This window comes from Schistocerca nitens, chromosome 9 (genome assembly GCF_023898315.1).
Source record: "Schistocerca nitens isolate TAMUIC-IGC-003100 chromosome 9, iqSchNite1.1, whole genome shotgun sequence".
Classification (NCBI taxonomy): domain Eukaryota; kingdom Metazoa; phylum Arthropoda; class Insecta; order Orthoptera; family Acrididae; genus Schistocerca; species Schistocerca nitens.
This window is the reverse complement of record NC_064622.1, coordinates 330476765-330499424: the sequence shown is the minus strand read 5'-3', so window position 1 is coordinate 330499424 and position 22660 is coordinate 330476765. Positions and strand designations below refer to the sequence as shown.

At 41.6% G+C, this 22660-nt stretch overlaps 1 protein-coding gene across 2 annotated transcripts in view; it reads left to right on the top strand.

The window, feature by feature from the left end:
- LOC126203808 (synaptotagmin-7-like) overlaps window positions 1–22660 on the top strand; it is a 548274-nt gene that overhangs the window by 374491 nt on the left and 151123 nt on the right. Inside the window, exon 1 of one of the 2 annotated variants that reach the window (XM_049938175.1) lies at window positions 10269–10545. The exons of the other annotated variant lie outside the window; for it this stretch is intronic. Within the exon in view, the coding sequence (XP_049794132.1) occupies window positions 10328–10545 (218 nt within the window). The 5' untranslated portion in view covers window positions 10269–10327. Of the gene's footprint in view, window positions 1–10268; window positions 10546–22660 lie in introns of those variants that run through there. 2 annotated transcript variants of the gene reach the window in all.

Below are 22660 nucleotides of genomic sequence, written 5' to 3'. Positions count from 1 at the left end.
GCCACAGATGACAAACGAAGGGATCCTGCTATGAAAAGAATCATCTTCCCAGACTATCACTCATGGTTGTCAGGCTGTATGGCAGGCAACAGGTTGGTATCCCAAGGCTGTCCGGGACGTCTCTAGACACGCCTTCGCTGGTCCTCAAGGCTCAGTTCGAAGCAGGGCTGCAGACAATTCTACTCCTGTCAGCGAGATTCCAGGCCGCGCTTCCTGCTTACCAAACTGTACCTTGGCCAGCAAGATCGCCGGATCTCTCCCCAATTGAGAACATTTGGAGCATTATGGGAAAGGCTCTCCAACCAGCTCGGGATTTTGATAATCTAACGTTCCAATTGGACAGAATTTGGCACGAAATCCCTCAGGAGGACGTCCAGCAATTCTATAAGTCAATGATTGGCCGAATAACTGACTGCATAAGGGTCAAAGGAGGACCAACGTATTATTGACTGGCTCAGTTTCTGAAGCTCTTTCCCTTGAAAAAATCATTAAATTTTTCTGAAATTGCGATCATTTGTTTGTCCGTACATGTTCATCACATCTACAGATTTCCGTCCCATTAGGGTAATACCTTCATGATGCGTTGTTCTTTTTTCTTAGAAAATTATATATATACTAAGAATATAGAAGTGACGTTTGCCTGCACGGTGGACCAGCTCGCTTCAAAACCTGGATTGACTTGGAAAAAAAGGAGCACGATCCGACTTTAGTCCTGCGGTGTAGATGGTTCAAATGGTTCAAATGGCTCTGAGCACTATGGGACTTAACATCTGTGGTCATCAGTCCCCTAGAACTTAGAACTACTTAAACCTAACTAACCTAAGGACATCACACACATCCATGCCCGAGGCAGGATGCGAACCTGCGACCGTAGCGGTCACGTGGTTCCAAACTGAAGCGCGTAGAACCGCACGGCCACACCGGCCGGCACGGTGTAGATCTCAGTGGTACATACAGATATTTGTGTCAGTATGATAAGTGCTGTGACAACTGACGGTATGCAGGGTACAGTGAGTCGAATAACGACACATTTTTCAGATATTATTTTTGTGACCTATTTAATACATTACAGCGATCCTGCCTAGTTGTCAGGATATAATAAGATGGGTAGCACTCCAGAAGGTACGGTTATGACGTTTTTATCCGGTGTACTGACATATATCGACTTAGAACTAATATCCAAAAACGTTGGCCGCAGAATTTTCTCTGCATGGCTCCATTTTTCTGAATGAATCTGCTGCTACCTTATTAGTATAGCTAAAGAGTTAAAATGTATTTGCGCGTAAATATTAGCACGCTTTTACTGGAGGGTCTTTTTTCTACCGGGCGGCAGTGCCACACGGTAAAAATGCGTCCCTAATTATTGCATTTATCTCATGGACTTTGGTGTGCACAAAAAATGTCATTAGGGTTTTGTATAAAATCCCTAGCGAACTATACGGAATTTTCATCATAATTTTTTTCTCAAATTGGCAAATAAATTTTTTAGAAGATTAAAATTTCTCCGAACAATGTTTTTTTCACGAAATCCTGCAGAACTCAAAAATGGCTCTGAGCACTATGGGACTTACCATCTATGCTCATCAATCGCATAGAACTTAGAACTACTTAAACCTAACTAACCTAAGGACATCACACAACACCCAGTCATCACGAGGCAGAGAAAATCCCTGACCCCGCCGGGAACCGAACCTGGGAACCCGGACGTGGGAAACGAGAACGCTACCGCACGACCACGAGCTGCGGACCCTGCAGAACTATTCAAATTCAGTACAGAGAACTGTAGAACTAGAGAGAACTGTAGAACTAAAATGTATATATCAAGAACTCTGAAAAAATGTTAATTTCTCGAAAATCTAGTGCTAACAAGGCCAGACGCAATATATTCTGCAGTTATGCCCACTGCCGACATCAATCCACATAATTTTGATGCGCGAATTCCCGTAGTCGAAGCTCCTCCGTTGCCCACTGGTCGGCTGACTGTAGATGTGCAGGAAGCTTGTAATAAAAATACGCGGTGTTACCACGAAGATCTTACACACAAGCATTCTCGTGAGAAAACGATGCACGTCGTATTCCATTGGCTTCTGGCGTCTTCGGATCCGTACATCTCGAGAGACCAGAAAACAAAAACTAAAGAAGATAAAAGATCTGCTCTTGGAACCATGTCCCAGTGGACAACCCAACAGCGACCCTTCTGAAAGCAAGCGAGGAACGTGACAATGATTTCGACTGAAAAATGTGAAATACGGAATAAAACACTTCAGTTCGGAAATTTCGACTTCTAATTCGTTATAAGCGATCTCACAATAATTTACTCTCGAACTTTTACTTGAATCGGGTAAATCTATTATGTGTGATCCGCCAAATTAGATCCGCCATTGTGAATTTTGTAGTTCCAAAATCGGATTCCAAATCAGCGACCCAAAGAATCTGAAAGAAATAAAGTTTTTTAGGATTTTATAATATCTGTTTTTCTATTATGTACAGGTTTTAAAGCGAGTTGGCCCATTTTGTGCCAGGGATGGCAGTTATCGCTGAAACAACCGGCTTGCTGTTCCAAGATGCTACTCCAGGCGGGTGTAAAATGAATATGGGCAACGGAAAATAATAAACGCTAAAATGAAGATTTGACCCTGTCTGACTACCCCCTGAAGCAGATCTTAGGATATCTTAATTCTATAAATTATAATCTAAATGAATGATGAAGGCAACTAGTCCTACTAAATGATAAACGTTGTCCCTGCTTATATATTTATTGTAGATTAAAAAACCTTTATATTACAAAGTTTACATTTCCTAAGTAAAATTACTAATCAATTGTCCAACTCTGCCCCTTATTATGACTGCGCAATCTAATATGAATAACGAAATGACTGACGTAATCCACGTTCCAAACATTAGAAGACACTACTTTCAAATATGGTATACGGTGGTGTGGAACCTCAGTGGAAATAAACTAACGTCATAACAGCTGTTTGGCTTTTATAGCCCTAAGAAGCCAAAGCAATTTGCGATATCGCCGTATGTACTGCGTCGGGTGCGTCGAAGTGATGGTTCTCGTACTCGTCTGTGACGATGGAAGACCTCCAGCCACAAATAAACACTTTCAAACACTAGGACGGCAGAAGGCGGTCCTCTGACTAATAAACTGTAATACTGTCTTCTCCTCTCTGTGTTCTACAGACGAGAAACGCGAACTCGCAGCCACAAGGACGGAGTTCAGATAACGTCTCAACGTAAGTATAGGCAGAGGAAGTGCTCTCAGTTACTGAACGCTGCGTACTCCACGACGATCTCCAACACAGAGGTGAAGTCCAGAATCGTATAGGTTCGCAACAGTACAGTGCCTTACTGTTCTAGATATAAAGTCTCCTGAGAGCAAAGACAGCAAGTCCGTCTGTACCAACAAAGCTGATATCGAGCGACCGTCACACAAGGTCGCTCACAACGGAAGACCCCGTCTCTCCAGCACTGGCCTCCCAGCAAGGCTCGGCTCCCCACTCTCGTAATTCCGGAAACGAATCGTATTGCCGAAACCACGGAATTTTCTCCCTCTCTACAGATTCTTCAGAATGCCGACCATCCATGTTTTAGTCTTTTGTCGTCCAGCGCGGAAAGTTTGCGAGGAAGAACCTATACTTGTACAATAGTACGCTTCTGAGTAAAAATCCTTGGAAATAACCCAGCCTACGAGGTTTCCGAGGTGACGCTTCTTCGTTCCTCTAGCTGCATCCAAGATTTACGTAGTTTCCAAAGTATAATCCTTCCCGTCCGGCCAAACACCAGCCGGTCGCGACTCTATTGTGCTCCAGCGTTCAGGTGTCCCAACGTCCGTCTTGCTACTTCCTGTGTTTAAGCAGGACCAACACACCTGTGTAGGTCTTCCATCGAGGGCTTGAGTTCTGCCTGACGCTGTCGCTCCAAATTCTACTAGTATGATAATGAAGACACTCCGTCGCCTTTCATGCAATAAGCGTTAACAATTATTTACAAAGTATACATGACAATGTTCTTTATATATTCATATATATGATGTACAACCTATCACATGATAATTAATTGTGTGTTGTAGATCACAGCAGAGTATGTGGATGGATGCTTGTAAGGTGCGAAATTATAGCCACCTTACACGGTTATATCAGGGTTTTTTTTTTTCAAAGTCAGTTTAACCGGACTGTTAAAACTGCTCAAAATAACCTGATTCTTAAATAAACGCTCTTCGGTTTTATCACTGTCATTTCCTGTAATAAACGTAGAAATCACACAAAGATTGAAACATTTTCAGTCCCTCAGATTCATGACATGTAGCATCAAAATATTTAACAGGCAAATAAAAAAACATACACCGTTAGCTGCTTTTCTCAGAAAGTGATAAGTCGTTGATCATTAGAAAAAACCACTAGCATTCTTCTACTGATTGTAATATTAGAAACTCTGCTCAATAATCATGATGTTATTTGGGATCATAGCGCTGTTTGGACTTCACGACCAGTCAGTCCTAAAGGATGAAAACTGAAATTGAAGAACTCTGTTTTTCATGTTAATTTGTCAGTTTTCAAGGGCTAAAAAGCAGATAAAGGTATGTTGCGGCTACGCAGGCATCAGATCAGTTGATTTCTATTTTTATTGTAAACTATGAATGAGCTCTTAAGTTTTAAATTTTCTCCTTACATTATGTCGAAAGTTTGTTGTGGCTCCTCCCGTTTTTAATCTTTTAAAACAAATGAAACATTGTGCTTCATCAACACACACTTCGTAAAATACTTCCAGACTAGGGATGGTGCAATTCTCTCCGACGACGGCAGTAAGAGACCAAATCTTGTGCGTGCATGTACATAGGTGCCACTAGTAGGCCACACCACATGGCTATTGTCTCATCAGTGCTGCACCAATTCTTATGCCATTTGTTTATTCCTCGTTTCTATCTGCATTGTTATTAAAATAGCTCTGATCGCTTTTCCTATTTTCTCAGTGGTTCTCAACCTGGGAGAATTACCTTCTGAGTGGTAAAATAAAACTTTCTGAGGTGTAAAAACTAAACGATTTTATTCTGTCTAGCCGGCCGCGGTGGCCGAGTGGTTCTAGGCGCTTCAGTTCGGAACCGCGCCACTGCTACAGTCGCAGCTTCGAATCCTGCCTCGGGCATGGATGTGTGTGATGTCCTTAGGTTAGTTAGGTTTAAGTAGTTCTAAGTCTCGGGGACTGATGACCTCAGAAGTTAAGTCCTATAGTGCTCAGAGTCATCTTTATTCTGTCTCAGTCACTAAACTTAATTACATTCAATGGATCGATACTATTATCACAATTCTGTAAGACTCTAACATTGATTATATAAGTTATCAATAATTACTTTCTTAGTAGCATTAATCCGGTAGAGGTTACAGGTACCTCACATAATCCACCCACTACACATATGTGTTGTGCTTTTCCCGTACATTGCTAATGATGACAGTGAGCCATACACAGAAAATGTGCTAAATATCTCAAGAAAATGTCTTCTCCAAGTCGTCCAAATTGTACCTGCAGTCGTCTACAAATTGCATGTACATCTACATCTACATCCACATTCCGCAAGCCACTTGACGGTGTGTGGCGGAGGGTACTTTGAGTACCTCTATCGGTTATCCCTTCTATTCCAGTCTCGTATGGTTCGTGGAAAGAAAGATTGTCGGTATGCCTCTGTGTGCGCTCTAATCTCTCTGATTTTATCCCCATGATCTCTTCGCGAGATATACGTAGGAGGGAGCAATATACTGCTTGACTCCTCGGTGAAGGTATGTTCTAGAAACTTCAACAAAAGCCCGTACCGAGCTACTGAGCGTCTCTCCTGCAGAGTCTTCCACTGGAGTTTATCTATCAACTCCGTAACGCTTTCGTGATTACTAAATGATCCTGTAACGAAGCGCGCTGCTCTCCGTTGGATCTTCTCTATCTCTTCTATCAACCCTATCTGGTACGGATCCCACACTGGTGAGCAATATTCAAGCAGTGGGCGAACAAGTGTACTGTAACCTACTTCCTTCGTTTTCGGATTGCATTTCCTTAGGATTCTTCCAATGAATGTCAGTCTGGCATCTGCTTTACCGACGATTAATTTTATATGGTCGTTCCATTTTAAATCGCTCCTAATGCCTACTACCAGATAATTTATGGAATTAACTGCTTCCAGTTGCTGAACTGCTATATTGTAGCTAAATCATAAAGGATCTTTCTTTCTATGTATTCGCAGCACATTGCACTTGTCTACATTGAGATTCAATTGCCATTCCCTGCACCATGCGTCAATTCGTTGCAGATCCTCCTGCATTTCAGTACAATTTTTCATTGTCACAACCTCTCGATATACTATAGCATCATCCGCAAAAAGCCTCAGTGAACTTCCGATGTTATCCACAAGGTCATTTATGTATATTGTGAATAGCAACGGTTCTACGATACTCCCCTGCGGCACACCTGAAATCACTCTTCCTTACTCGCTTCGAAAAAGATAAGTAAATTAATTGACAGCACAACACAGCAGTAGCTACATAAGGCTGTACGCATTATTATTATTATTATTATATTTATTATTATTATTAAGCTGGTTAGACACAAAGCATTAGCAGCTTGATGTCGTCTAATTTGTGCCAGTTCAGAAGTAAGGAGTCCAGCAATCAAGTGATTCACAAACATTAAGTATAGTGCACACATCTGAACTCGCTTGGTCTACCCTCACTGTGGATAGTCAGCTTTCTTACCTGAGAAGAAGTTGTGGGTAGCACCTTCGATGCACCGAAAATTGCTCCATCATTCATTCTAAAACACACACACTAAATATCGTCCACCTTTCACATCTTTCATCATTTTAAAAATAACTGTTCCAAGCAAAGTCTTTCATTCTCAGTTTAGTTAGGTGCTAAAGTTGATCTTCATGTTGAGGGAAAGGAGGGGGGGGGGCGGCAACAGACAACGGGGGGCAGGGGACGGAGGGGGGGGGGGAGGTGCGGGTACTAGCTAATGTCTAGCTGCACTCAGGGGTAATGGTCTAAGAAAGGTTGGGTACTACCATTCTGTAATAACACACTATTTCACAGCAATGGAAATTTTACGAATAAAAATCAGTCGTTCTTTCAAAAAGATTTACTCATAAACCAAACAGTTTAGCACTGCTGCTGTGGCTAATTGATATTCCATTTCATCTATGTCTACATCGATATTCTGCAAATCACATTTAAGTGCCTGGCAGAGCTTTCATCGAACCACATCCACAATTCTTTATTATTCCAATCTCGTATAGCGTGCAGAAAGAATGAACACCTATATCTTTCGGTACGAGCTCTGATTTCCCTTATTTTATCGTAGTGATCGTTCCTCCCTATGTAGGTCGGTGTCAACAAAATATTTTCGCATTCGGAGGAGGAAGTTGGTGATTGGAATTTCGTGAGAAGATTCCGGCGCAACGAAAAACGCCTTTGTTTTAATGATTTCCAGCCCAAATCCTGTATCATTTCTGTGACACTCTCTCCAATATTTCGCGATAATACAAAACGTGCTGCCCTTCTTTGAACTCTTTCGATGTACTCCGTCGATTGTATCTGGTAAGGATCCCACACAGTGCAGCAGTATTCTAAAAGAGGACGGACAAGCGTAGTCTAGGCAGTCTCCTTACAAGGTAACCTCTCCATCGCATCCCCCTCAGATTTAAAGTTGGCACAGTGGATAGGCCTTGAAAAACTGAACACAGATCAATCGAGAAAACAGGAAGAAGTTGTGTGAAACTATGAAAAAAATAAGCAAAATATACAAACTGAGTAGTCCATGCGCAAGATAGGCAACATCAAGGATAGCGTGGGCCCAGGAGCGCCGTGGTACCGCGGCTAGCTTGAGCAGCTGCGGAACGAGAGGTCCTTGGTTTAAGTATTCCCTCGAGTGAAAAGTTTTCTTTCTTTATTTTCGCGAAGTTATGATCTGTCCGTTCGTTCATTGACGTCTCTGTTCACTGTAATAAGTTTAGTGTCTGTGTTTTGCTACCGCACCGCAAAACCGTGCGATTAGTAGACGAAAGGACGTGCCTCTCCAATGGGAACCGAACACATTTGATCGCAAGGTCATAGATCAACCGATTCCTCCGTAGGAAAACACGTCTGACATATTCTATACGTCACCGGTGACGGCATGTGCGTCACATGACAGGAATATGTCGTCGACCCACGTAACTTGTACTCTTGGCGAATGGGTAAAAAGATTCTTCTGCCTTGCCCGATTTAGGATTTTTTGTGGATGTGATAATCACTCCCAAAAAAGTGATGAAAACATAAGAGTTTGTCACATGAACTGCAACAAAGGAATGCAACAGTTTCACAGTCGCACAGTTTTCCCTGTGCTCTGTCAAAACATATGTTTTTAACTTTTTCAAATTTTTCCGTGTGTAGACCGTCAAATCCTGCATATGTCCAAGCAAATCTGAACATGTCGTGGAATTTTGGAGAGCGAGGTTGATTCTGTGTCAGTGCCTGAACTTTGATAATTGTCTGAAAATAAAAAACTAAACTTTTCACTCGAGGGAAGACTTGAACCAAGGACCTCTCGTTCCGCAGCTGCTCACGCTAACCACGAGACCACGGTGCTCCTGAGCCCACAGTATCTTTGATGTTGCTTATCTTGTGCATAGACTCCTCAGTTTGTATATTTTGCTTATTTTTTTCATAGTTCCACACAACTTCTTCCTGTTTTCTTGATTGATCTGTGTTCAGTTTTTCAAGACCTATCCACTGTGCCAGCTTATAACTAAATCTGAGGGGGGTGCGATGTGGAGGTTCCCTTGTTAGTAGGTCTGTTACATTTTCTAAGTGTCCTGCCAATAAAACGCAGCCTTTGGTTAGCCTTCCCCACAACATTTTCTATGTGTTCTTTCCAATTTAAGTTGTTTGTAATTGTAATACTGTTGTGTACATAGTTCTGCGTAGTCAGCGCATACACAACTTCCCCACTAGAGCGCGCCCCGCTAAGCGCAACAGCGCAGGCGCAGCGCTCGTCCGTCTCCGCACTACGAGATGGCGCTGCAATAGAGACGGACCAAATTCTGCTTCCGCCGATCCGCGTATTAATATGTAACGCAGCCAATGAGATTGCTGCTAATGTAGAACCTTTTCTCCTCGCAGATCGCACTCTTGCAGTGATACATGAACGCGCGAGGTATTATAACGAGTGTACAGACCTCAGATTAGTCAGTCTGCATTAGTCTGTACCAGTCTGCATTAGTCTGTACCAGTCTGCATTAGTCTGTACCAGTCTGTACGAGTTCTACATTTGCCTGTACCAGTCAAGTTCCAGTCTGCGCCTAATAAGATTACCATATTCCTGTACTTAGCCATGAAGATAAATGTATAGACACTTTTGTCAAGTATCAGAGATATATGTGAAAATAAGATTAACGTACCAATACCGAAGGAACTTAAGATTGTCGATTGTAAACAGCATCCAGAACCAAGTTAAGTAATTTTTATGCTTGTTATTATTTTAATAAATGTGTGTGAAAATTAATCAAGTTCTGTTGAAAGTTGGTTACCGTCAATCTGCTACTCTAAGCGCGCAAGTGGAATTTCTATCGTCCGACCTAACTGCAGAAGATAAACACGCCACGAAAAGACCACGAGACATATTGCTGACACTCACATACTTCGTTGGAGCGACAAGTGAAATAATCTGATGGTGTGTGTACTGAAGGTCTTACAGTACGCACACCACAAATACCTAGGCATTTAGTTGAATTTACGGCTTTTAGATTAGACTGATTTATCGTGTAACCGAAGTTTAATGAGTTCCTTTTAGCACTCATGTGGATGACCTCACGCTTTTCATTATTTAGGGTCAACTGCCACTTTTCGCACCATTTAGATATTTTTTCTAAATCTTTTTTTACTCGTTACTAGTAAAAATAAAATACCTTTTATAACGGAGACCAGACAAATACCGAAAAATACCTGTTATTCAGAGAGTTTTAACCGGTCAGTTTTTCCCATCCCTACAGTGCGCCGCTCCGTTTCGAGTGAGCTTCTCGAAAAATGCAACTAGAAGCTCCAGGAATTCTCTGTGTGCACGAGTCACCGCTAGTCGCCGTCCTATCCCTAGCCCTACCCAACACGTGCGCCGGTGTAGAGACGCGCCAGAGTGCGCATGCGCGGAGCACGCGGCACGCGACAGCCACACGGCAGCCACGAGTCCCCCCAGCGGCTAGTCCGCCGTCACCCGCCTCGCTACACATGAAGTGCGGAGCCGAGCCAAAGCGGCTACCGGGCGACGCGGAGGCCTCTGTTAGGGTGACCGGCCGGTGTCGAGTCTCGGCATGGCGTCGCGCAGCCGGGTGGGCGACCTGTTCTACCGGCACGCGGGTTCGCTCCCTGGCCTGGGCAGCCTGCGCTCGTTCTCGCTGGACTCTTGGTGGGGGCTGCCGGACCCAGCGCCGGTGCAGATGACCGCCAGGCGCAACTCGTGGCTCAGCTGGGACGCCGTCAGCCGGTCACTGGACCTCGTCATCTCTTTCATAGAGTACTACACCGCCAGGTAACGGCCGCCTAGCCTCCAGACAGCAGTCCGTTGCTTCCTCCGAGGCTGCAGCTGCTCAAAAAAAAAAAAAAAAAAAAAAAAGGGAAATTTCGCTTTAAGAGAGTAGAACAGGGTAGAGAAAAATTTTTAATCTAATTCTTTTATTGGCTTAAAATGTTCCTTAGAGATTCATTCGTATAGAGTGAACCATAAATGTTAAAATCTATTAAAACCGGTATTTACTGATGAGGATCTGGCGCATCTAAGCGCTAAAATCCGACAGAGTTGGCAGGTGATATTTGAAGTAGCAAGTATCATCTACATCTACATACATACTCCGCAATCCACCATACGGAGCGTAACGGAGGGTACCTCGTACCACAACTAGCATCTTCTCTCCCTGTTCCACTCCCGAACAGAACGAAGTAAACATGGCTGCCTATATGCCACTGCACGAGCCCTAATCTCTCTTATCTTTGTGGTCTTTCCGCGAAATATAAGTTGGCGGCAGTAAAATTGTACTGCAGTCGGCCTCAAATGCTGGTTCTCTAAATTTCCTCAGTAGCGATTCACGAAAAAAACGCCTCCTTTCTTTCAGAGACTACCACCCGAGTTCCTGAAGCATTTCCGTAACACTCGCGTGATGATCAAACCTACCAGTAACAAATCTAGCAGCCCACCTCTGAAATTTCTTGTCCCACTTCATATCACTCTGCAATGTTACGCCCAAATATTTAATCAACGTACCTGTGTCAAGCGCTACACTACTAATGGAGTACTCAAACATTACAGGATTCTTTTGCCTATTCATCTGCATTAATTTACATTTATCTATATTTAGAGCTAGCTGTCATCAACTAATACCAGTATTGCTGACCCTTGCTTAGATCCAACCGAGGTAGATTCTTCCTAGACGTCGGTAGGGGGCCTGACGATGGTGTAGTATAACGCAGAAACTGGTTGCCAAATAAAATAAAATTAGAAATTTAACGCCGGCCGCTGAAGCCGAGCGGTTCTAGGCGCTTCAGTCCGGAACCGCACTGCTGCTACGGTCGCAGGTTCGAATTCTGCCTCAGGCATGGATGTGTGTCATGTCCTTAGGTTGGTTAGGTTTAAGTAGTTCTAAGTCTTGGGGACTGATGACCTCCGATGTGAAGTCTCATAGTGCTTAGAGCCATTTGGTCCATTTGAAATTTGACAGCTGAAAGGTGTTTAATTTGACATCCCCCATCCCCCAGAAAATAGCGTCTCCCACCAAATATGAGTGCTTGTGCGAGATTTCGCCTGATTTCATGCAGCCCACACAACTCAGGCATTTCCTTCCTCACGATAAACCTCGGTCGCACATCGCAGGGGCAATGAGCACGCTTCTGCAGCGTTTTTGATCGGAAGTGTCTGATCATCCACCATACGGCCCGGAGTTGACGGTATTTCATGCCTGATTTTTCGATCACATCACGAAACGCCGTCTGCTTGCACGTCTTTGAGTTATTTATTCATTTGTCACCGTTGATTCTAGCCTAATTCCCCACCATTTTGCGCAACTATTCATTTTTCATGTTAAACACAACCACGGTATATTTGCATCCTTCTGGCTATATATGTAACGTATGCTTTTGAATAGTGTTACCAATGTTAAAACTAGTTTTTATTTAAAACTGTGCCTTATTTTCTTTACAGTTCGTTATTTGTGTGTTATTCCATTCAATTTTGTTACTGTGCATTTATTTAACATATAAGAGAAATAGATTGATAGAGTTGAAAATCTAGGTCTGGGGAGACGGAGTGGGGGGGGGGGGAGGGGGAGAGGGGAGGGTAAGATGAGTGAACAGTAAAGAAGTGGGATGGAGAGTGAGTTGGAAGAAAAGGGTGAGGACCAAGAGAGCGAAGGATGAGACAGGGAAAGTTTTTTGTGTGATTTTTTTTCAATTTTTTCCAGTGCCTGGTTTCCAAAATTTGTTTGATCTTCGAGTAAATGTTTATTGTGCGTTAATGCTTTGTGTATATGGGAGTTTTCTTGGAAAGGGGGGAGATGTATGTCTTTACTGAATTTGACGATTATATTTTTTTTATGATTTTGTTCCATGATATTCCCATGAACTACCATAAGTAAAATCAACATTTTTTGTACCGAACTGTTTTTCGATCTAGGAAGGTAGCAAGTGGTAAAACAATTTTCGTTAGGTACCATTGGTAATATGTCGTTTGCTGACAAAAATACGCATTTTCTTGTAGTTGCAAAGAGGGAAGTAAAATATCATGAATAAGTGTAAAGAAACTACATACAACATGGAAATACAAATGAAGAATCTTTGACCATAATATTACGTGAGTTCCACTTTTTCTTACACAAGACGTGTTCATAGCAAGCCCATTGCTTTCTGATTCCATAGATACCATAAAATGCTCTCGAGACAGTACTTTAGGATTCTTGTAGGAACTCCGTATTTCGAATATTGAAACCAGTTCAAGTCACCACCCCATATTGTACTAACATGAACTGAGGATCTGTAACGACTAAATACCCCTTAGTAGCGTAATAGGGTTCATGGGGGCCTACTCATTTGGTAATTCCAAAATTGCATCGTATATTAATAAAGGAAGCAGTTTCGCAGTATCAAGATTCAAAGGAATGATTTGGAACATTTATTCATCATATGCTTTAGGATAAAAAATCATATTTTGCACATATATCTCTAATCTAAGCACATTGTCTGAATTAATATTACTAGAATATAAATCGTAATACGAAATTATCCATAACTCTGGAAATATTGTACATTTGCATAAACTAAGACCAACTTCGGAATCAAGAAGAAAGTTCTTTTAAGATGAGATGTATTACACTTCAGTTCTCAGTCATTTTAAATTTCGTAAAAAATCAAGTTTATTTTATTTTGCTAAGATGGCAGGCAGGATTGTGGAAATAGTGGGCTCAAGTATGGTTGCTACAACATTAACATATTTCCAAACAAATTAAATATGTAAAGGAAAACTATTTTAAGCAAATGATAATAAAACTCAAATAGCGCTTAGTCTTCAGGCAGTTTAATTCTGTTAATAAAATTATGTTTCCACTTCGATTTTTTTGATGTCCTAAAGCGTGATGGGGAGAGGGATGTCTGTTTAGAGATTTTAAAGATACGGCAAATGGCAGTTCAGGGTGAACAAATCAGGTTCAAAAATGGCTCTGAGCACTATGGAGGTCATCAGTCCCCTAGAACTTAGAACTACTTAAACCTAACTAAGGACATCACACACATCCATGCCCGAAGGAGGATTCGAATCTGCGACCGTAGCGGTCGCGCGGTTCCAGACTGTAGCGCCTAGAACCGCTCGGATACCACGAAACAAATGAGGTGGTAGATCGTATAGACCTGCAGTACTTTTAATTTCTGTGAATGGGGTCCAAATGTAGGTTGGTAACAGAGCAAAAACATACGCGATGTCTGTTGTTACTGCGAAATTCTACTGTGATTTGTTCTGTGTAACAAATATTGTGCTATGAAGACTTGTTTTGACCGATCAGTATTGACATGATATACAGTTAGAAAAACCTAATAGCAACAGTGACCTCTGGGATTTGACTGCAACCATTAAAATTCACCACATAATATTGATGAAAATCACTATTTGGATTAGCAACATAATTGAATAGGCCCTTCGAATTTCTTTTTATCGGCCTCAAGCTTAGAAAACGTCACAGGTAGAACATCAAAAAAATCCACAGTATATTTCAAGCGGCTGCTTTCACACATGCCGGCAATGAAACTGAACTGGACGGGGTGGGACGTCAACGTTAAGGTTTCTCTGGAAGAAATTTTGGACGTTCAAGTTTGGTGGGGGGTAGGGGAGGGGAAGCTAGATTCGTCTGTTAACATAGCACTTAGCTAAGGACGCTGTACTGTACGGGGAAGTGTCATCGTTGAATGACTGCAGGACGAAACACGGTGACTTAAACAGAATTTTTATTTGGTATGATGAACGGCAGCTTCCTCCAAATGTGAAAAATGTAAGTTGCTGCAGGTAGTAGGAAAAACAATCCTGTAACATTCGAATACGTTGTTAGTGGTGTGCTGGTAGTTCGGTTAAACATCAACGCATAACTCATGAAGTGGAACTAGCATGGCCGCGCGGGATTAGCCGAGCGGTCTCAGGCGCTGCAGCCATGGACTGTGCGGCTGGCCCGGCGGAGGTTCGAGTCCAACCTCGGGCATGGGTGTGTGTGTTTGTTCTTAGGATAATTTAGGTTAAGTAGTGTGTAAGCTTAGGGACTGATGACCTTAGCAGTTAAGTCCCATAAGATTTCACACACATTTGAACATTTTTTTGAACTAGCATGTAAAGGAGACTGCATATAGAACACTTATATGAGTCGTTTTTTAGTATTTCTCAGGTGTTTAGGATCCCCAACAAGTCTGATTAAAGGAAGTAGTTCAGAGACGAGCTCGGACATATGTTGCCGGTAGGTTCGATTAACACGTCAGTATTACGAAAATGCTCCGTGAAGTCAAATTGGAATACCTGGCGAGAAGATGTTCTTTTCGCGAAACACTGTTGAGACTATTTACTGAACCACCATTTGCCGCCGGCCGCGGTGGGCGAGCGGTTCTAGGCGCATCAGTTTGGAACCGCGCGACCGCTACGGTCGCAGGTTCGAATCCTGCCTCGGGCATGGGTGTGTGTGATGTCCTTAGGTTAGTTAGGTTTAAGTAGTTCTAAGTTCTAGGGGACTTATGACCTAAGATGTTGAGTCCCATAGTGCTCAGAGCCATTTGAACCATTTTTCACGCGTTCGCTGATTTCGATATTCTTGCCTATTTATGGGCGGAACATTTTCTGTCTTACGGAAATGTATTATATTCGAATTCAAAATAAATTCAAAAATTCCGCAGCAAACTGTTGTTAAAGATATTGGTATATAATTCTACGGGACCGTTGAATTACCTTTCTTACATATAGGAGCCACCTGTGCTTTCTTTCCAGTCGCTTGGGACTTTGCGCTGAACAGACAGACAATCGTTTTTCTCTCCTCTTTTTGTGAGTAGAAAAGGGGAGTAACTAGCAGTAGCACAGAGTACCCCTTGCGGAGTACGTTGTATTTTAAGATAATGAACTATTCTTGTCGCGTTCATTCACGTTAAAGTAGTGTAATTTGTACTTTTATGGCTGCTGAGCATGTGTCTCGTTGTTTATTTTGTTTTCGCGATACTTTATGAATGTTCCATGATGACTTGGTTATTGCGTCCATGAGGATTCTTCCACGAAAGAGGCTAGATATTTCGAAAAATGCTTCAAATTTTACGGTATTCGGACAAAGTAAAACCCTACACAGAGCATGATATGATTAACAAGATAAATATGAAACAATTATCACTAAATAACCTTTTTCAACAATGTAGTCAGCTCCATTGAACGGGAAAAATCCAGTTTTTTTAATTATTTGCTACTTAAAAAGAAAATAGGAGCACAGTGTGACAGTAAAGCGCTCTACGTATTGGTGAGCAAATATTGTTAGCTTAGGTTTTACCCACAGCTGCACTTGCATATTTATATTGTTTTGACGAGTGACGGCGAATACGTTAGCCGGAATAAAACGAAGTGATATTAATAATATGCTTCTTAAGATTTTCCCGACATAATTGTTTTAAATATGGTTCTGGGGCTCACCCTAAGATTTCATTGTTGTATCTCCACAATACATCGTAGTAAAAACAGTCCAGCTTCGCCATGTAAAACTGCAGTTCCTTTTTACAATTTCAAAAACCTTCCGCACATGTTATTACAGAATCAACACTCTCACGGAGTAATCTATAAACACACGGATTACCCAACCTCCGCACAAGTGTCATCTGCATCCGACTCACGTATTCCATATGTAAAAGCATTAATAACGATCAAAAGGCAGTACAATAAACCAATTTTAAAAAAAGAAAGAAAGGTTGTTTTGGAAACTGAAATGGTTGAGGATCTTTTAGAAATTAAGGGAAAAAAAGTTGTTATACAAACAAAGAAACTAGTAAATTCTGAACACCCACACAATGTAACGTAATAGGACTTCTGTAAAATTTGTTAGCTAATAGAAAATTACTTATAAAACTTCAGTATCAAGTATTCATAGTGAAAAAGAGCAGGAAAGAAACATTTGGCCAGACACAAGTAGGACTCACGCACTGAGATTTATTTACAAGCTAAATTATCTGTGTAGACAGTTCTTACAGAGGATCACAACGATTTTTGCCTGGCATCGACATTCATATTGGCAAGATATTGGTCCCAAAGATTCCAAGGCTTTCGAGAATATTTTAATTTCAAGTTTGAAGTAATGACGAGAGAAATGTTTTTTTTCGTGTGGTATAATTACAAATTAACTATTTTCTAAATATTTACTATACTATACTATGAAACCTTTCTTCTCTCCAGTTTCATGATTCTACATCAAGGAGAAGTACCCGTTTTAATTGGCGAATTTGCGAGTGTCAAAATACCTGACATAAAGAACCGTTTCGTTTGATTGCACTGACGTAAAAGTTCAACGTTTTTACACCATCAAAGGACTATAGACCACAGCATGTGCCATGAATTGAACTTGATGCTTATGCTCGTCCCTGAGAGAAAGGGATCTTAACAGATGGAGGGACAGTCAGTCTGATAACAAACGATAAAAAATGTTTAAAAAAATGGTTCAAATGGCTCTGAGCACTATGGGACTTATCATCTGGGGTCATCAGTCCAATAGAACTTAGAACTACTGAAACCTGACTAACCTAAGGACATCGCACACATCCATGCCCGAGGCAGGATTCGAACCTGCGACCGTAGCAGCCGCGCGCTTCCGGACTAAAGCGCCTAGAACCGCTCGGCCACCGCGGCCGGCAATTTTTTTTTTCGTTTGATATAATTACAAACTAACAAATTTTGGATTTCTTTCTTTGGTTGTAGTGTGAAATCCTGCCTCTTAGGAAATTTCTTGATTTCAGGTCAACGGGAAGTACCCTATAGGTTTTGAAGAGTCAGAATGCGAGAATCAAAATATATGACAGAAATGGCAGTACTTTTCATTGTTTTTTGAAAAATATGTAAAAATCAGCCAACCGATTGCATAGGTTTTCTATATACCTTGACCAGGTTTCGTCACCTCTAAGGGTGACTTCATCAGAAGGTAAGGTATTACATGAAGAACATATCGTCAGAGGATTTCTTATTTTTGCTTTACAGAAACACGTTTTAGCGCTTCCTGGGCTATCTTCAGTAGGTTTTGTTTATTGCTCTGAATGAAAATAATTTAACATAACTTTTTGTGCAGGTTATAATGATTCTTGCTGAAAGCTATTTTCATATCTTATGGAGCCATTAGTAGGCGATTAATTTTAAGTTTCTTTCCATACACATTTAAAGACACATGATACCGAGTTTTTTCCAAGTTTTTTCCAAGTTTATGCTATGTCTTAATTTAGTGACTTGTGTCTTTCAGCTCTAAATGTAAACAACTGTAAAATTTAACGTCGATTTTTGTCACCTTTGTACACATAAATAGCTGTGAGCCTAAATTCACACAACGTCCACAAGAAGCATCATGCTACAACAATTTACAGATAGAATAATAAATTTAAAAAAACCTGAAATTGGCCCAAAAAGTGCTGGAACATGTTTTGGTTAAGCAAAAATGAAGAGAGAGCGTCATGCATAGTGCAGAATATCTCTCCCATTTTGTCTTAGCAGCCACTGAAGTAAAGAGAACTGGGTCCAAAAGATGATTAGCTGCAGTTCATTTTAATCTCTTATTAGTAGGAGATAATGCTTCTCCCATTTGACCATTATCATCTTCTGTTTTGGGTAGACTATTCAAATGGTTCAAATGGCTCTGAGCACTATGGGACTCAACATCTTAGGTCATAAGTCCCCTAGAACTTAGAACTACTTAAACCTAACTAACCTAAGGACATCACACACACCCATGCCCGAGGCAGGATTCGAACCTGCGACCGTAGCAGTCCCGCGGTTCCGGACTGCAGCGCCAGAACCGCTAGACCACCGCGGCCGGCAGACTATTCAAAAAATGGTTCAAATGGCTCTGAGCACTATGGGACTTAACATCTGAGGTCATCAGTCCCCTAGAACTTAGAACTACTTGAACCTAACTAATCTAAGGACATCACACACATTCATGCCCGAGGCAGGATTCGAACCTGCAACCGTAGCGGTCGCGCGGTTCCAGACTGAAGCGCCTAGAACCGCTCGGCCACACCGACCAGCTAGACTATTGCTACTGCACCCACTGTCAATTTATTCTGCAGTTAACACACACATTTCATCATTAGTGCACTATTATAACATCATAATTTATGTACTGAAAACTTGTACCGAGTAGACTGTTACTTGATAACACCCAATTCTTATTGTTTCGAAATCAGATGCGCTGCCTGTCGTCTCGATGTCAAGAATATCACATTTGTGGGCATTAATGGACGAATTAATTCTTACGTAAGTTCAAGTTAGGATTAAATGTAGAGACGTCTGCACAGCCTGAAACTTTGCCTCTTTTGCATTTTATATTAGCTCCATTTTCCCATTTTAATCTGCACATGCCTCGCTATTGTCATTTTCACCCTGGTCTAATATTATGACGCCCCAAAAGAGCGAAACGCTTCATTTCCTGTAAATAAAAAAACATATTTACAATCGAGACTGTCTTATTTCAAGGAAGATCATCTTCTTTATCTGACCATACAGGAATCGTCACGTTAACACCACTTACGTGGCATATCACGGCATGAATTTAAGGTATCGTGTACTTTGTCAGCAACTTTACACAAGGACCAAAGATACTTGTGCAGTGACCTCATAAGTAAAGTACGTATTTGGCAGGTACTTCTTAAACCAGCAACCTCTCTGCCACCTGATTCTTTAAAGAATCTAACTAACATATGTAAAGCAGCCTCAAACGTTTGATTCTTCACGAATGAGTTGATGTGTCAAATATTTGACGTTAATCAGGTAAAACCTTCATATGGATGAGTGTAGTCTGGATAATTTACTCTCCGTTTTAAGAAAAGCTAGTTTTTCACTCATCTCAATGTTTATGTTGACATATCTCTTGAGCTGTGTGTCGTACAAAGATATAATTTTGCAAGTACATTCAGTGGTATACATGGATATTGTCTGCAAAAGGTGTTGCGAAAAGATTTCGTAGTAACGAAGTAATAAACTAAAACTTTATACTGATAATGAAGTTTTACTGCATGAACAGCGAAAATGTGGTACAGAATGAACTTCATTTCTTTCATTATTTTGTGAGGGATGTTAGCGAGAAAAGACTTTGAAATTGTGTGTAAAGTGTATCGGAAGTCGCTGGGTAATTTGTACACCGTGAGTTACACTGCCTAAAGACGTACAGTGTTTCTTACATTAATAGTTGACATATTGCGCTAACCTTCAACGAAAAATTATACGACTTTAACCAGTAGATTATGGCAGCATTTTACGCTTTGAAATTCGGTCAATAATTGTATCAAACACTGAAGAGGAAATTTTATTGACCCTCGGAGCCTCCAGATAGGTGACCTACAACATTAACAAACGACCGTTTCAGTCGTTTAGTAATATATAGAGCGTTATTGGCACCAATATATGTGGTGTATGCTCTTTTATAATCGCCGCAGGATTATGAATAATTCACACAGCTCACATTCTGTTACCAATAACCCTGTTGATTTAACTGCTAAGAATGTACTTAACTTACGTCGTTGTAGAACTGTCATTAGTCCCTGTTGACAACCTGTATAATAATGTCAGCTCGTGCTCTAACACACCGTGTAATAGGTATTAACATGACGATCCCTGTATGATCAAATAATTGATATAATGATATTCACGTGTAGTACTACTTGCAATGTAACTTGTTTCGAAAGGACAACAATGGTATGTCTCATATCAACAGTACACTCGGTACGCCTTTACATGATGTATTTTGTAATGTTGCAACAAAGTAATAACACTGACAATGAAATATGTACGCTAACTGAAGAATCGCTTGGTAGTACCTACAAATTGTAATAGTGCGCCCAGAAGCAAGCAAAGTAAGTCACATGACGAAGGCATTATCATTTACACTTTTAATCTCATCAATCTTTCAACAAGTCTGACGTTGTTCTCCATGTTTCATTTGCGTTGTTCCCGAGGCTCGCAAGAGCGCCGTAGTAACAGGGGTGTTCAAAAAGTAGTGCAATATTTCTTTTCTGGAAGCAGGTTGTTTTTTTCGGAATTTCAGTACATCATATTCTTCCCCTCTCTTTTAGCTAAAATGCTCTATTTTTCAATATAATCTCCGTTCAGTGCGGCAATTTTCTGTCACATTACTGGGAGGGCCTGTAAATCCACTTGGTACCAATGTACTGGTCGACATCGGAGCCATCGTCTTGCTACATAAATAACTTCCTCATCATCCACGTACTGCCTCTTGTGGAGTGCAACCTTCAACGGGCCAGATGGAAGGTGCGAGATCTGGTCTGTACAGTCGAAGAAGAAGAACAGTCCAACGAAGTTTTGTGAGCTCCTCCCGGATGCGCAGACTTGCTTGAGGCCTTGCGTTGCCATGGAGAAGTTCGTTTGCATTATTTCTGGCGACGAACACGCTGAAGTCCTTTCTTCAGTTTTCTGAGATCAGCATAATACACCTCAGAGTTGATCATTGCACGCTAAGGGAGGACATCAAACAAAACACCCCTTTGAGAGCCCCAGAAGACTCATCGCCATGACTTTACATGAACGCTTGTTTCATCGCCTGTGATGATATACGACAAAATATTGTCAGTATCAGCTTCGTAACGCGCAAGCAATTCCGCACAGCTGTTCCTTCCTTGCTCTTTATAGTCTTCTATTAGGAGGCGAGGAACACAGCGGTCATATGCACCTTTCAGTACCCCAACGGGTGGACGAATGAGTCAGCAGTACCAACAGAGACACCCAGTCGAGCAGTGAGGTGTTTGATTGTGATCCGTCGATCACCTCGAACGACTGTGTCCGCACATTCTAACGTTGCTGGAGTCACAGCTGTGTGCGGCAGGCGAGGACGCTGGAGATGGATAAGGTTCAATGACCTTGTTGTCAGCCCCCGGTAGCTGAGTGGTCAGCGCGAGACTGTCAATCCTAAGGGTCCGTGTTCGATTCCCGGCTGGGTCGGAGATTTTCTCCGCTCAGGGACTGGGTGTTGTGTTGTCCTAATCATCATCATTTCATCCCCATCGACGAGCAAGTCGTCGAAGTGGCGTCAAATCGAAAGACTTGCACCAGGCGAGCGGTCTACCCGAGGGGAGGCCCTCGTCACACGCCATTGCTTTTGTTCACTGCCATCTCCCTGAAGACATTAAGCAGTCCTTTGGTTTCCCGCCAAAAGAAACTCAATGACAGCTCTCAGCTTGAAACACACCTGAGTGACAAACGCCATTTTGGAAGCGATGTATAGCGTCGCCACATATTGGATCTTCATGATACTATAGTGGCTAAAGTGGAAATATTCCTTGATGTCCCACAATAAATTCCGTATTCTTTCAACAGAAACTGGCCGAGTAAAAATGCGTTTTATTGATTATTGAAAGTCCCTCGTATAAACCCTGTGATCAGGATCTGCACAGTGCAGTGAACGCGTACGGGAGCCACCAGCTTGTATAGAGACACATTATGTTTCATAGTCTATATTCACACTCGGCAAATGGTATTTCTCCTTGTAGCAATTATTCAGGATTCTTGCAGTTCCAGTCGTGTGTGGAACACTACAAGTATGATTTCGTAAATACTTATGCTCGCGCTGTAGTGTAAACTTGTTAAGTTTTATCAGAATTTCCGTAATACTTTATTATGACAAGCACATCAGTGATCATTAGTGCTGGCCTTGTCCTCTTAATCCTTTTTCGCACAGGTCTCACACACTAGATGCGTCACACAATTAATCAGTCTCTTTTGCAGACTGACTGCATTTACCTAGCATCCTCCCAGTGAACCGAAGTCTCTCATCTCGTTATCTTCGACATAACCTACAGGAGATGGACAAAAATATGGAAACACAAAAAACATATCACATTATCGTACGGTGTGCGTAAATCGTTGACATTCAAAACAGCTTCCAATCGTCTCT